Source organism: Seriola lalandi, unplaced genomic scaffold (genome assembly GCF_002814215.2).
Source record: "Seriola lalandi dorsalis isolate HSWRI2012SDOR001 ecotype SW California unplaced genomic scaffold, Sedor1 jcf7180002054946, whole genome shotgun sequence".
In the NCBI taxonomy this organism is placed as follows: domain Eukaryota; kingdom Metazoa; phylum Chordata; class Actinopteri; order Carangiformes; family Carangidae; genus Seriola; species Seriola lalandi.
Window position 1 is genome coordinate 682,063 of NW_019525497.1, and position 11,938 is coordinate 694,000.

The following is an 11,938-nucleotide window of genomic DNA, read 5'->3' on the forward strand; positions in this document are numbered from 1 at the left end:
TTGCAGCTTATAGTCCGTCCACCAGTTGGCCTATGAAACTGACAGAACTCAGAGTTAAACTTTCAGGGCTGCCTCTCCCCCCTACGGCAAATTGAAGTGAGATGAGGAAAAGGGGAATTTGCTATTCTCAGAGCCTTTGCCCTTCGAGGTGGCGAAAGAGAGCAGAATATGAATGGGGGGAGAGGGGGAAAAAAGACTTCAGAAAATGAAAACAAGCCTTGAAAGGCAACTGGTGCAATATAACCAACTCTGGCATAAATACTAGATGAACGGCAATAAAGAATGCAGGGTAGATGTCAAAGGAGTCGGGTACAGAGACACCAGAGTCACCTGCTTTTCACACAACACACTTAGCCCAGGGTTATTCGTAGCCCAGGGTTATTCGTTGCCCTGGGCTGATGTGGCCCCGGGCTAATAAGCAATGAAAGAGCAAGGAGCAAAGGACACAAAAACAGAGCAACATTGGCAGAATTGCTACTAATATTATTAGTGCTAGTAGTGTTTAAATATTTCCTTCAGGGTACACAAGGTTATTCAGAGGGTCTGCTCCCCCTTCCCTCCAAAAAAAAGCTATTTAACCATTTACAGAGCTGGATATGGACTTAACACAGAGAAAAAAACCCTCCAGCATGGAACTGAAACCACAACCACGACAAGAAGAAGGCAAGGAAAGACAGAAAAAATGAATGTGGGTGTGCACATGGCAAAGAAAAAGGGAGAGGGCGAGTGAAAGACCACACAGAAAAATCCTGCAGCGATTCAATTATTCAATTTTGGAGAAGGAGGAGAAAGAGAGGGCAGATCGGAGTGAGTGAAAGGCTCATCCTCATCTGTGACCGATTAGGAGAGACAGAGACAGGATCCTTGTACCACAAAAGGCAGCAGAGAGGAGAGGAGAGAAAACAAGAAGAGAGTAGAGTAGAGTAGAGTAGAGAGGAGAGGAGAGGAGAGGAGAGGAGAGGAGAGGCCTTATACAATATAGCCTTTAAGAGGCTTTCACTGTAGTGTCCCATGACTGTGCAATTCATAGCACACTGAAAACTGAAAAGCCCATTTCAATGCTGTTCCCTGGATCAATTCATGTAGAGAACAAGGGTTGAGCCCACACAATGGTCCCAGAAGTGATCAACCATTCAGTTTTTGCATAAACCTTTTCAGAAAATACTTATTCCACACTGTTTCAAGTTCAGACCTTTTCAGTTTGTCTATGAACAGCTGAGCCAGAGTGAAATAAGATCCTCAAAGTACAAGTGGTTGAATCACCAAATGAATTCCTCATATGTGACACAATATCTATAGTTACTGCATTAAAGCCAACAGCCTGTACAAAATCAAAATATCAAAAAACAGCATTAGTGGTCATGCACATTTTTTGGACTCACGGTGCCTGCATATTGAACCAAACTCATCTGGAGACTGTAATTACAAACATTTTCCGAGAAAGCAACAAAATCTGATTTCTTTTTCTGAGAAATTGAAGGAGAGAGTTTTTCAAGCCGTCAGAGAAAATAAATGGCCTCTGAGAAATGATATGTAAGTGTTTCTGGGTCGTCTTAATTCCTGGAGAACTTAATGACAATTTTAGGCCAAGCAACCAGAGCACCTAGACATAACAATTCCCATATAAACTCAGCCCATTTCTCTCCACCCTAATGACAGGAAGCTAAAATAACTGTGACGATCTCACCTCTTAAAGACGACTGAAATTGATACTGCGGTGCTGAAATGTTATCAGCAGCAATATTAATCTCTCAACTAGTGGTAAATGCTAATTTCATATACTATTAAGTTGATGAATGGGGCTTTAACAAACTCAGCTATTGTTAACAACTTAAAGCCGAGTAATTCATCAAGGTCATAATTACTCATGGGCTGCAAAGAAATATTAGCAGGAGAAAGGGCAAAAGCATTAGAGAAAAGATAAGATCTAAATAATAGGAGGTTCCAGGCAGACTTGCCAAATGACTATTTATCAGAATCCAACAGTAAATACAGTTAAAGAAGATATACAGCTGTGATTTGGTGGAGAAATGCTCAACTCAGCATTAGTATCAACAAGCTGTGGCCTACAAAAAGAAAGCAGCTGGCAGGCTGGTTTTAGAAATTGGAAAACAGTGACATCTAGTGGTGGTTTAAAGTAGCCTGTCACTCTTCAGTACCGCTTGTTTCAGTTAAAAGAAATTTGAAATTTCATGCCATGTTGATAATGTATAAAACAAAAGCAGATGTTATTAAACTTATTAAGGCATCATATTTTCATACATTAATGAGTTGCAATAAATGATTAAACTGAAAATTTACAGACCTCCAAGATCTGATCAGATCATCACACAGGTAACCTGTGGCTGTTGGCTGTTTCTTGCCCAGTGATCATAACTGAATATCTTAAAGTTACTCAAATTTCAATTGATACTAGGTTAAAATTGAATTTTGGGAAGGGGCAACCTTTCGTATTACATTTGGATCAAGGATTTTACCTTGTACCATGATTGTTTATGTGTGCCGACTATTAATCAAACTATGATGAAGAATTTCTTGAGGCAGTTACATGCATTTCTCTGCCAAAGCAAGAGTGAGTAAAAAGAAGAAGAGCAGAAGAACAGTTCTCAAAAACAGCTGATTCAAAGAGGATAAACTAAAAGAAATATATCTGTATTTTAATGCAGATGTTGCCTGGCGGGCCACAGTGGTCTGCCAATATTCTTATAAACCCAGAATGTTAGTAGTAGCTATTACCATGTAGTAGCTATGGATATGGAAATTGCCAAACAGAGAACAGACAATTGGGCTCCTGCACGAGCAGAAGCCCTAAGGATAGCAGGGAGAAAAAGCACAACAATGAATATGAGACCAGAGGTGCTGGACTGACCAGTTTGTTCTCTTGCAAGTAGAGTCTCTGCAGTTTAGGGCATCCTCTAGCCAAAGCCACCATGCCTTCATCTGTGATACTGTAGCACTGACCCAAGTGGATGTCCTTCAGCTCACTGCAGTGCTCTCCCAACTGAAGGTGGAAAGGAGAGATTAAGATTAAATACTGGAAAATTTCACCTGAATCATTTTATTGGATTATTACTTCAATTTTTATTTGGGAAGAAAAAGACCAAATGAGACTGATGTACCACAGACAAGCTAAAATCTAGACTTTGAAACAAGAGGCTTTGGATCTGTTGTGTATACCTTTTTTAGTGCGTTGTCTGTTAATTTGTCCTGGTTGCCCACATGCACCTTCACCAGCAGAGGGCAGTGTGTAGCCAAGGCCGACAGGGACATGTCACCTAACTGCTTGCAGCGGTACGCTGTATACTTCTGCAGGCCAGGACAATGAGAGGCCAGGGAGGACACACCATGGTCATGGACCCCTCTGCAATCTGAGATGTTAATCTCTGTCACATTCTGCCTCCGAGAGGCTATTTTGACCAGGAGATCGTCGTTTACCTGGGGAACAGGATAACAGAAGGACACATGAAAGTCAGTCAAAACAACAAAGCTTTTGATCCCAGAAACAGTTATCCATCCTGTTGGAAAGACACTAAAGCCTCTCCTGTTCACTGAACAACCGAAGACAATACAGTCTAAGACAAAACAGGTATTATGCTATATGCTCACTTGTTGTAGGCCACTGAGGTCGATTTGCTTCCAGAACTGGAAGTCCAAGCAGAGGTCCCTCCAGTACTTACAAACCAGAGAGGCACACAGACAGCGCTCCTTCACTGTCAAATGGGAGAGCACCTGCAAGGATGCAAAAGAAGATATTAGACACATGGAGGAACCATTCAACAACAATTATGGTGGTGTAGCTCATTTGTGAAAAACACAATAACAAACTTAGTACAGCACTTAGCTCTGGCTTCATATTTTAATGTACAAAAACCAACAGAAAAACATCAGTAAATATAAACACAAAGAAAACTCTAACCTTAAGAAGGATGGAGGAAGGCAGGTGATTGATGCTTAGGTGATCAGCAGCATCAGAACTTCTAGCCTGGCATTCGTCATAATGATGCAGGCAGCAGGGGGATGAGTCCGAACTGTGGGGCAAATCTGCATGAAGACCCAACCCGCAGCAGCCATCAGCAGGTGAGGAGGAAGAGGAGGAGGCAGAGGAAGAAGAGGAGGAGGACGAGGGAAGCGGACAGAGGGGAAGGTGGCAGTGGCCAGTTTCAGAGTTCGAGGCAGCCTCTCCTCCGCCTCCTCCCACTCCTCCATTCTCCAGCCCTCCATCAGGGGCAGCGAAGGCACAGCGTGGCTGCTTACAGGGGGTGCACCTCTGCACCTCTGAGCACTTCCTCTTACACACCTGCACCCAAGAACATACACAGATCAGTCAAGTGGAGAGAAAGCTTCTTCAGGCAAGTCAAGGCAGATTTGACTGTAAAGTCTTAAATTACAATTACAGCGTGAAATAACCTTGCATCAACCATGTTATGAAACATCAATTAAAAAAACAGCACCCCTGACCCTGGATCATTAATGAAAACAAAATAAAACAAAGACACAAAATGTCAAGATTTGACTTGTGACTGCAGTTGGAGACCCTGTGTAATCCTTACACTTGGAACACTTAGAATTTGTTGCACAGAGCAATAAAGTATTTCAGATTTTTTTTTTCATCTGTACCATAAAAAAAGCAACGCCTTATTTGACAGAAAGAAACTTGTTCTGTATTCAGAGGTTTCAGTTAAGCTGACACAAGAGTTAGTAAATCATGACTGAATTATGGGATGAGCTACTCCTAGAAGATTCCTGTGTGCTCTTACACAATTGCATATTTATTTTACTTTGGTACAGCTTAAGACTGACACTAGGAGAGTGAGTACAAGTGGTAATCAGTTGAGTTTTCACCACTTATCCTGAGCAAAATCATCATTTTTTTAATACATATTATTATAAATAGCTGGGCTGCCCTCATGAGGTAAGGTCTTGGTCAACAAACACATTTTACCCAATTGATAGCTTTTAATGGTCTTTGGAGGTAATGATCCATTAGCCATTAGTCATTGGTGGAATTGGTGTCAGTGGCATCATAATTGTCCCAAATATTATTTGGTCATTAATAAGAATTTAAGAGATCCTTCTACCTGACAGCATACATCTTGGGAAAGATAGATTTTTGCAGAAAAATAACTGATCAGTCTGAATTCTATGACTACTTATTAGTAAACTTAGAAATCATGGCTGTATCTTCACCAGCTACAACATTTGGTATAGTTGGTGAAGCACCACCTTAGCACCCTACCATCTCAGTATAGTCGCTGGTACAGCCAGGCACAGGCACAGGTATGGGTACGGTCACAGACACCCCAGCAGTTCGAAACAGCGCTGGTGGTGGAATCAGCTTGGCAGGAACAGCTGATAATAGGCTCCTCCCCTGGCCTTCCCAGATAGATAGCTCCCTTGGTGACAACAGGAACTTGGAGCAGTCCTCAGGAGACGTGAGTGTCGCGTATCGTTCGGCAAGCTTTGAGGCAGCTACTGCTCCAATGCCAACACCACCCACACCGGGGACACTGATTCCAGTGACGCTGTTATGACGGCACCCGCTGCCGTTGACACCGGCCTCCAAATGGTTGTTGTCGTCGTCGAGACTGCTGCTGTTGCTGTGGACGATGAAGCACAGCATACAAGGTCCCTGAAGGAAACAGTTCCTCTTCTTCTTCTTCCTGTGATGTAATTTTCGTGGCCTCTTCTTCAGGCGGTAACCATTTTTCGAGAGAAGATGGCCCATATAGATGATTCACGGAAACTCTAGAACAAACAGAGTATATGCATCAGTAAATACATCCTTAAAAGAAGGGAACTGCATCAATACATTAGGAAACAGTCAAATCATTGTGTATATCCAAATACAAAAAGATAATCATATTTTTCATCACTCTCCCTTGCTGCTCTTGAGGCAAAGCAAGGTCTATCTTTGTGTTTCCCCATACAGAGTAATTTTGCTGAGTTGGAGGGATAGTGACACAAAGAGGGATTTTCATACTAAAAACACTGTAAGTTCAGAGGGAAGCAACTTGATTAGCCTAACTCAAACTGCTGAAGTCCTATAATATCTTCAGCTAAACTTCAGACAGCATTTTTGCACAGAGCAAATACTGTGGATATTTTCCCCTATCCCTTATATTGGAACCACAATAGAAAGAGTCCATGGTCCATATTGACAGGAAAAACCTTTACAGTTTAGATTCTTATCCATCAAGCAATACCAACAGGCAGACGTCTGACCAGTCCAAAATTCATTTTGCAGCATGACAACAACCCAAAAGATACAGCCAGAGTAATAAAGAACTATCTTCAGTGACCAGAAGAATCCAGTAACAGATGAGGGCCACCACAGAGTCCTGATCTCAACATCATGGAGTCAGGCTGGGATCACATGAAGGGACCTGTGGCAAGTTCTCCAAGATGCTTGGAACATCCTGCCTGCCAAGTGCCTTGACAAACAGGACACAAGTGTACCTAGGAGAATTGGTGCTGTCTTAAATGTACTCACTGCATCTTATTTGAGCATTGAGCTTTTTAAAGCCCCTAAAACTTTTGCTGTACATTATGACATTGAGTATTAAGACAGACCTGAAAAAATGTGGACCTATCATTTAGGTGTAAAGGACAATTAAGATAGATCTATATATACTGAAACAGCTGGGAATATATATGATGCTGAAAATAGACTGATGCTGGCCAACACTATCATTACACTCTTCTCCCCATGTAGTTCACATTACCAGAGTGCACAGCAACATCTTAGCTTGGTATCACAATGAAATGCTGTACTTGTTTGTAAAAAGCAATCACATCATGAGTGTGAATCCTAAACCTGTACATCTGTTATTGAGAGTGTCATGACATTCTACATCCTCTGTTGGTATCTTACTGCTAATGTTGTCCAGAAGAATTTACTCAGCAAAGCTGCGAATATCGCCAGCAAAAAAGTCGGTATTCAGTCTCTGTGACACTTACAGAGCCAGTGTCATCTCAAAAACTCATAATTTGCTTCTTTATACACAATACCCAATGTTCATGCTGCTTCAGGCCCTACCATCAGGTTGACTCTTGGTGGAAAGAGTAACAGAACAAGGCATTCCTTTATCCCATCAGCTTTTGCACCCTATTACATACAAGCATGAGTTGCAGCACTGGGGGGCTGTGCACATATTCACTTGCAAAAGTTAATCTTGTGCATGAAGCTTCTACTTTAATTTTCCCTAGGGGATAAATAAAGTATCTATCTATCTATCTATCTATCTATCTATATTTTAGCACTTATGGCAGAACAGCTGTTTATGTTGCACATCTGAAAGTACTTTGTATATTTCTGTGCTGTATTTATACAAACACTGATTTCTCATATTGACTCAGCAGGACAGTGCTGTGCCTGGTCCGATTAACACATTAAGGTACCACAAAACAGGGGCAGTTTAGTGGTTCAAGTAACACACATTTGTAACTAATCACCTCTGGGCAACCTAATCCAGCCTCTTTGGTGTGAAGTGTATAGTGTTGTATATTGTTTGCTGTTGGTGTCAAACATGTGGACTATGTCTAAGATTGCTTGTTACTTGTTTTTATACTTCATCATTGAGAATACACTGTTGATCCGTTTCTCTCTGGGAAAATAAAGTGCATCATCAAACCTACAATACAGCACACAACAAAGTAGTTACAGCCGTTTTTAACCCTCACTCGAAACCAGTTGACTTGTATTATTTTGTGCTGTCAACACATTACTTGTCGCATATTATCACCCTAATTTGATTACCTACGGTAGAATACAAAACAGTAGATTTGTTATGGAAATTGTATTTCAATAGTCTATCAAGGAAACAGCAGCGATGCATCGTCTGGCTGCTGCCGAATGAAAACACAAAGATGTAAACAGTGAACAGGTGGTCACTTGTTTAGCATACAGACACACACACAAAGCAGTCTGAACGTGACGGCTGTGTATCGCCTGAAATGGCGACAGGTTTATGTGTACATTTGTTCCAACTTAACAACATATTTACAGCCCACTTGGAGCAAAAAAGACACGGTTCCCGTTGCTAAGCCAGGTCAGCTTTCTGACAGGCTAGCTTGCTCCATCACTAGATGCTAAGTTAGCTGTAGCTCGAACATAAAACATCTCTCACCACTTCACACGGTGCTCCCACACTCCGGACGGTGCTCGCATAATACTGCTATGCTGCACGGTCGGAATGAGCGCTGACAAGTCCCGGCAGGAGAGACGCGGACGCAAGAAACCCTGCTACTGAACTAGCGTAGCTCTGCAGCTGCTGCTGCTGCTGCTGCTGCTGCTGCTGCTGCTCTGCTCTGGAGGACAACACTTCCGCACCGAGACAGCAGCGGGAAGGAAGCCGACTAGGGCGATTCGTAATTCGTCATGGGGGCTGGGAGTACCTGCAGCTGTAGGGCCTAGAAGGAGAAACGAAGCCTGAAGTAACTGTGGCTCGAATAATAGTGGAAGAAATACGAAGTTCTTTTACTTAGATAAAAGTATCAATACCATAACTTAGCTCATGTAAATACTCTGTTGCATCTACAAGTCCTGCATTCTTACTTCATATGTCTTAGTTTGCGATAATGTTACTTGTACATAAAAGTACAAAGGTTTTAGCATTAAAATACACTCAGTTGGCAGTTTATAAGGTACACGTAGCCAGTATTAATGCAGACTAATAGACTTAAAGTCAATTGTATTTGTCTTAGTCCAGTGAAGGTAATAATGATCGGTTTTTATTGAAATTGTTGTTGATAGTTGATTCAACTGTATGATCATTTTCAGGGGGGTTGTAGGCCTAGTTTGTGGTGCTGCTGCTCTGTATGGCATTATACAGAGATGTTTCTGCTATTTATCCTATCTTCATTGATATAAATGGGGTGAACAAAATGATAGAAATGTAAAAAAAATAATAATAATAATAATAATAATAATAATAGAATGCTTTACTGGACTGCATTACCTTTAGCTAAATGTACCTAATAAACTGTCAACTTAAAGTAGAATAAATTTGAAAAATAACCTTGATGATATCAACATACAGGGTTATGTCACCTTGAACTGACAGAAGAATGGTTAGGCCTGCATTAGAAACTACACAGAGCTGTGGTTGCTGCTGTACACGCCCAGTGATGCCAGTTTTTGTTTTCTGCATAATATGGTCATTAACAACTGACTATATGTATTTCTTTCCTACTCAATTACGGTGACAGCCCCCCGCCCCTTCCTCCCTCTCTCTCACTCCCTATCTCCCTCATACACACACACATACACACACAAAATATGGGCGTGAATTTCCAGCCACCGTGCAGCTCCTCCAGTCTGAACGGCAACTCCCAAAATAGCAGTGCGAATTCGGGAAGCCTCAGAAAAAATGGCTGAAGTAGTTTCACCAATAACTCGACAAGTTACTAAAGAAAATCGGGGAAATCGGATTTCTTCCGTCGATATTCGTCTTGAAGATGTCGAAGACTGTTTAATTTACGACCGGCATGGAGTGTCTATTCCTTTCAAGAAGTTATATCAAGACAGGAAGTCGGTCATAATTTTCGTGCGGGTAGGGGAAAATTTTTGTTTGGCTTAACCTTACTGATGATGAGTTGTAGGCCGTATCCTGCCAGAAGTTGCATTCGTAAAATCATGAGAGGTTTAAGATAATTAGAATGAGCTTCAAAAGATGTTTCTTTTGAAGGCATCAAAGTAGGCAACAGGTGAGCCTCAGCCTTGCTGGACAGATGCCCCAACAACTTCCCATGCTATGGTGGAAATGGAAGAATGGAGAGATCATATCTATAGGTGAAGACAGAAAGCTAAACATTATATAGGTGCAAGATGAGAGTGTGAAAAAGTAATGAATATCTCATACTGCGAACACCTGTAACATAATATATACTTAATGTCCCTGCAGAATTTCTTGTGCTACAGCTGCAAAGAATATGTGGATGATTTGAGCAAAGTACCCAGAGAAGCACTGGAGGTAAATACTGAACCATGACTAGGAATGCACTGCAGTCAATCACAACAAGCAAATCACAAGTGATAATGTATCAATCGAAAATTATTGATTCTGATCAATCCAAAATGTGATGTGTTGTTGCAGGATGCTGACATTAGACTGATTGTGATTGGTCAGTCTGCTCATCATCATATAGAGGTAATTACTTTATGATCAGTGTGCATAATACCACAGTGTCCCATAGATTTCTGTAATGTTAAATCAGTTTTCAATTGTGATGTGGTGTAACTGCACATTTTACTATGATTCATGGATATTTTTTTGCCTCTCAGGTTTTTTAATATACCTACCTATACATTGTTATGTTTTGTTGTTCAGTCTTAAAAGAGAAACAAAACCCATTCAGCTATATTACTAATTAAAAAACAGACAAACTTGAATTTGAATTTCAACACACTGCACATGCAGCTGAGATGTGTCTCTTATCTCTCCTGTAGCCATTCTGCTCCCTGACGGGCTATCACTATGAGATATACGTGGACCCAGAGAGGTGCATCTATCAAAAGCTTGGGATGAAGAGAGAGGAGAAATTTACAGACTCTGGTAATGCAATAACAGTGTGAAGGCAGTATGAGTCAATGTATCCCAAGGTGGTAATTAATTAACAATTGCGTGTGTGTATGTTTGTGTTCTCAGCAAACCCTAGTCCCCATGTGAAGTCTGGTGTTTTTATGGGCCAAATGAAGAGTATATGGAGAGCAATGACTAGCCCTGCATTCGACTTTCAGGGTGATCTACATCAGCAAGGTGGAGCCATCATTGCAGGGCCAGGCAAGTTTTCCTGACTCTCTTTCTCTCTAACTCTGCAAATTATCAATCTCAATTTCTCTCTTTCCCTCCATTGTGTTAGATCCTTCTCTTTTTCTCCCTCACTCTTTCTTCTTTCTGCAGGCTCTCAAGTTCATTTCTCCCATTTTGACATGAACCGCCTGGACCACATGCCCATTACCTGGCTCCTGCAGCTGGCCGGAGTTCAACAGACTCTGAACTTCAGCGATAAGCCAAAGATCATACATGTATAGCCATCTGACCGCCTGAAAGTGCTTCGCCCCACATCACTGTTGTTATCACACATGCAGAGGTGCACAAATGTTGCATGGTTATTTCCATCATACACTGTGCACTGACAAATTGCAACAAGAAGAGGAGAGGCATCATTATCAGTAACAAATATTTGTGTCCCGGTATCTCTGAGTACATTGTTTATCATTTCTGTGCTGGCACACAACTTGACCGCCTTGCTAAAATCTTGCATAGGTCTGAATGTTTTATTTATTTAATTTAAGCTTTTTTTTTTAACCATGAAGTCTCTTGAGATACATTTTCTTTTCTTTTCTTTTTTACAAGAGCTGTCCAAAATGATAGGTGTCACATAACTATGTGAAAACACACATCATTACAACAGTCACATTATAACTCAATAAAATGAGACCTGAGAGTGATAAAACCTCATGTCTGTGTTTAGTGTGAAACCTCATTCTTGATCTTGATAACAACTGTTAAAAAAAATCTTAACTCCAAGTCTCCTTAATAACTTTTTGAAGCTCAAAGCTATGGAAAAAGCTAGTAAGTGGGCTCAGCAAACTCATACTGCTAATGAAGACTGTAAGATGTGATTAAAAGCTAAGTAGTCATTGAGGCAAGATTTGAAGACAAGATGGGTATGCATGCACTGTTGTTTTTTGTCATGTTTTGTTTACTACCTTTTCTATCAGAGTCCTCATGTTACAATGTCTTATTTTGTGTAATTCTGTTGGTATACTTGCAGTAAGATGGTAGTGTTTTTATTGTGATGAACACTGGTGCACTGTTAGTAGTCTGGCCTTATCACACTAATAATAAAGTTTATTATACTGTAAATAAGGCTTAATTGCTATTTCTTGGCTGTATTTCTATGCATTGCCATGCATTTGTGCACCGTCATAGCA

At 41.0% G+C, this 11,938-nt stretch overlaps 2 protein-coding genes across 2 annotated transcripts in view; one reads left to right on the forward strand and one right to left on the reverse strand.

The window, feature by feature from the left end:
* Window positions 1-8,296, reverse strand: part of fbxl17 (F-box and leucine-rich repeat protein 17) — a 211,796-nt gene extending 203,500 nt beyond the window's left edge. Inside the window, exons 1-6 of the mRNA XM_023394265.2 lie at window positions 8,127-8,296; window positions 5,237-5,745; window positions 3,917-4,297; window positions 3,607-3,729; window positions 3,178-3,435; window positions 2,870-3,001 (exon numbers count right to left, since the gene is read on the reverse strand). Of these exons, the coding sequence (XP_023250033.1) occupies window positions 2,870-3,001; window positions 3,178-3,435; window positions 3,607-3,729; window positions 3,917-4,297; window positions 5,237-5,725 (1,383 nt within the window). The 5' untranslated portion in view covers window positions 5,726-5,745; window positions 8,127-8,296. The remainder of the gene's footprint in view (window positions 1-2,869; window positions 3,002-3,177; window positions 3,436-3,606; window positions 3,730-3,916; window positions 4,298-5,236; window positions 5,746-8,126) is intronic.
* A 1,027-nt stretch (window positions 8,297-9,323) lies between these two features.
* On the forward strand, window positions 9,324-11,873 carry prxl2c (peroxiredoxin like 2C). The gene is made up of 6 exons (XM_023394201.2): window positions 9,324-9,551; window positions 9,903-9,971; window positions 10,095-10,148; window positions 10,448-10,553; window positions 10,647-10,781; window positions 10,902-11,873. Exons 1-6 carry the CDS (start codon window positions 9,369-9,371, stop codon window positions 11,030-11,032), a joined length of 678 nt encoding a protein of 225 aa, XP_023249969.1. The 5' UTR covers window positions 9,324-9,368; the 3' UTR covers window positions 11,033-11,873.
* The last annotated feature ends 65 nt before the right edge of the window (window positions 11,874-11,938 follow it).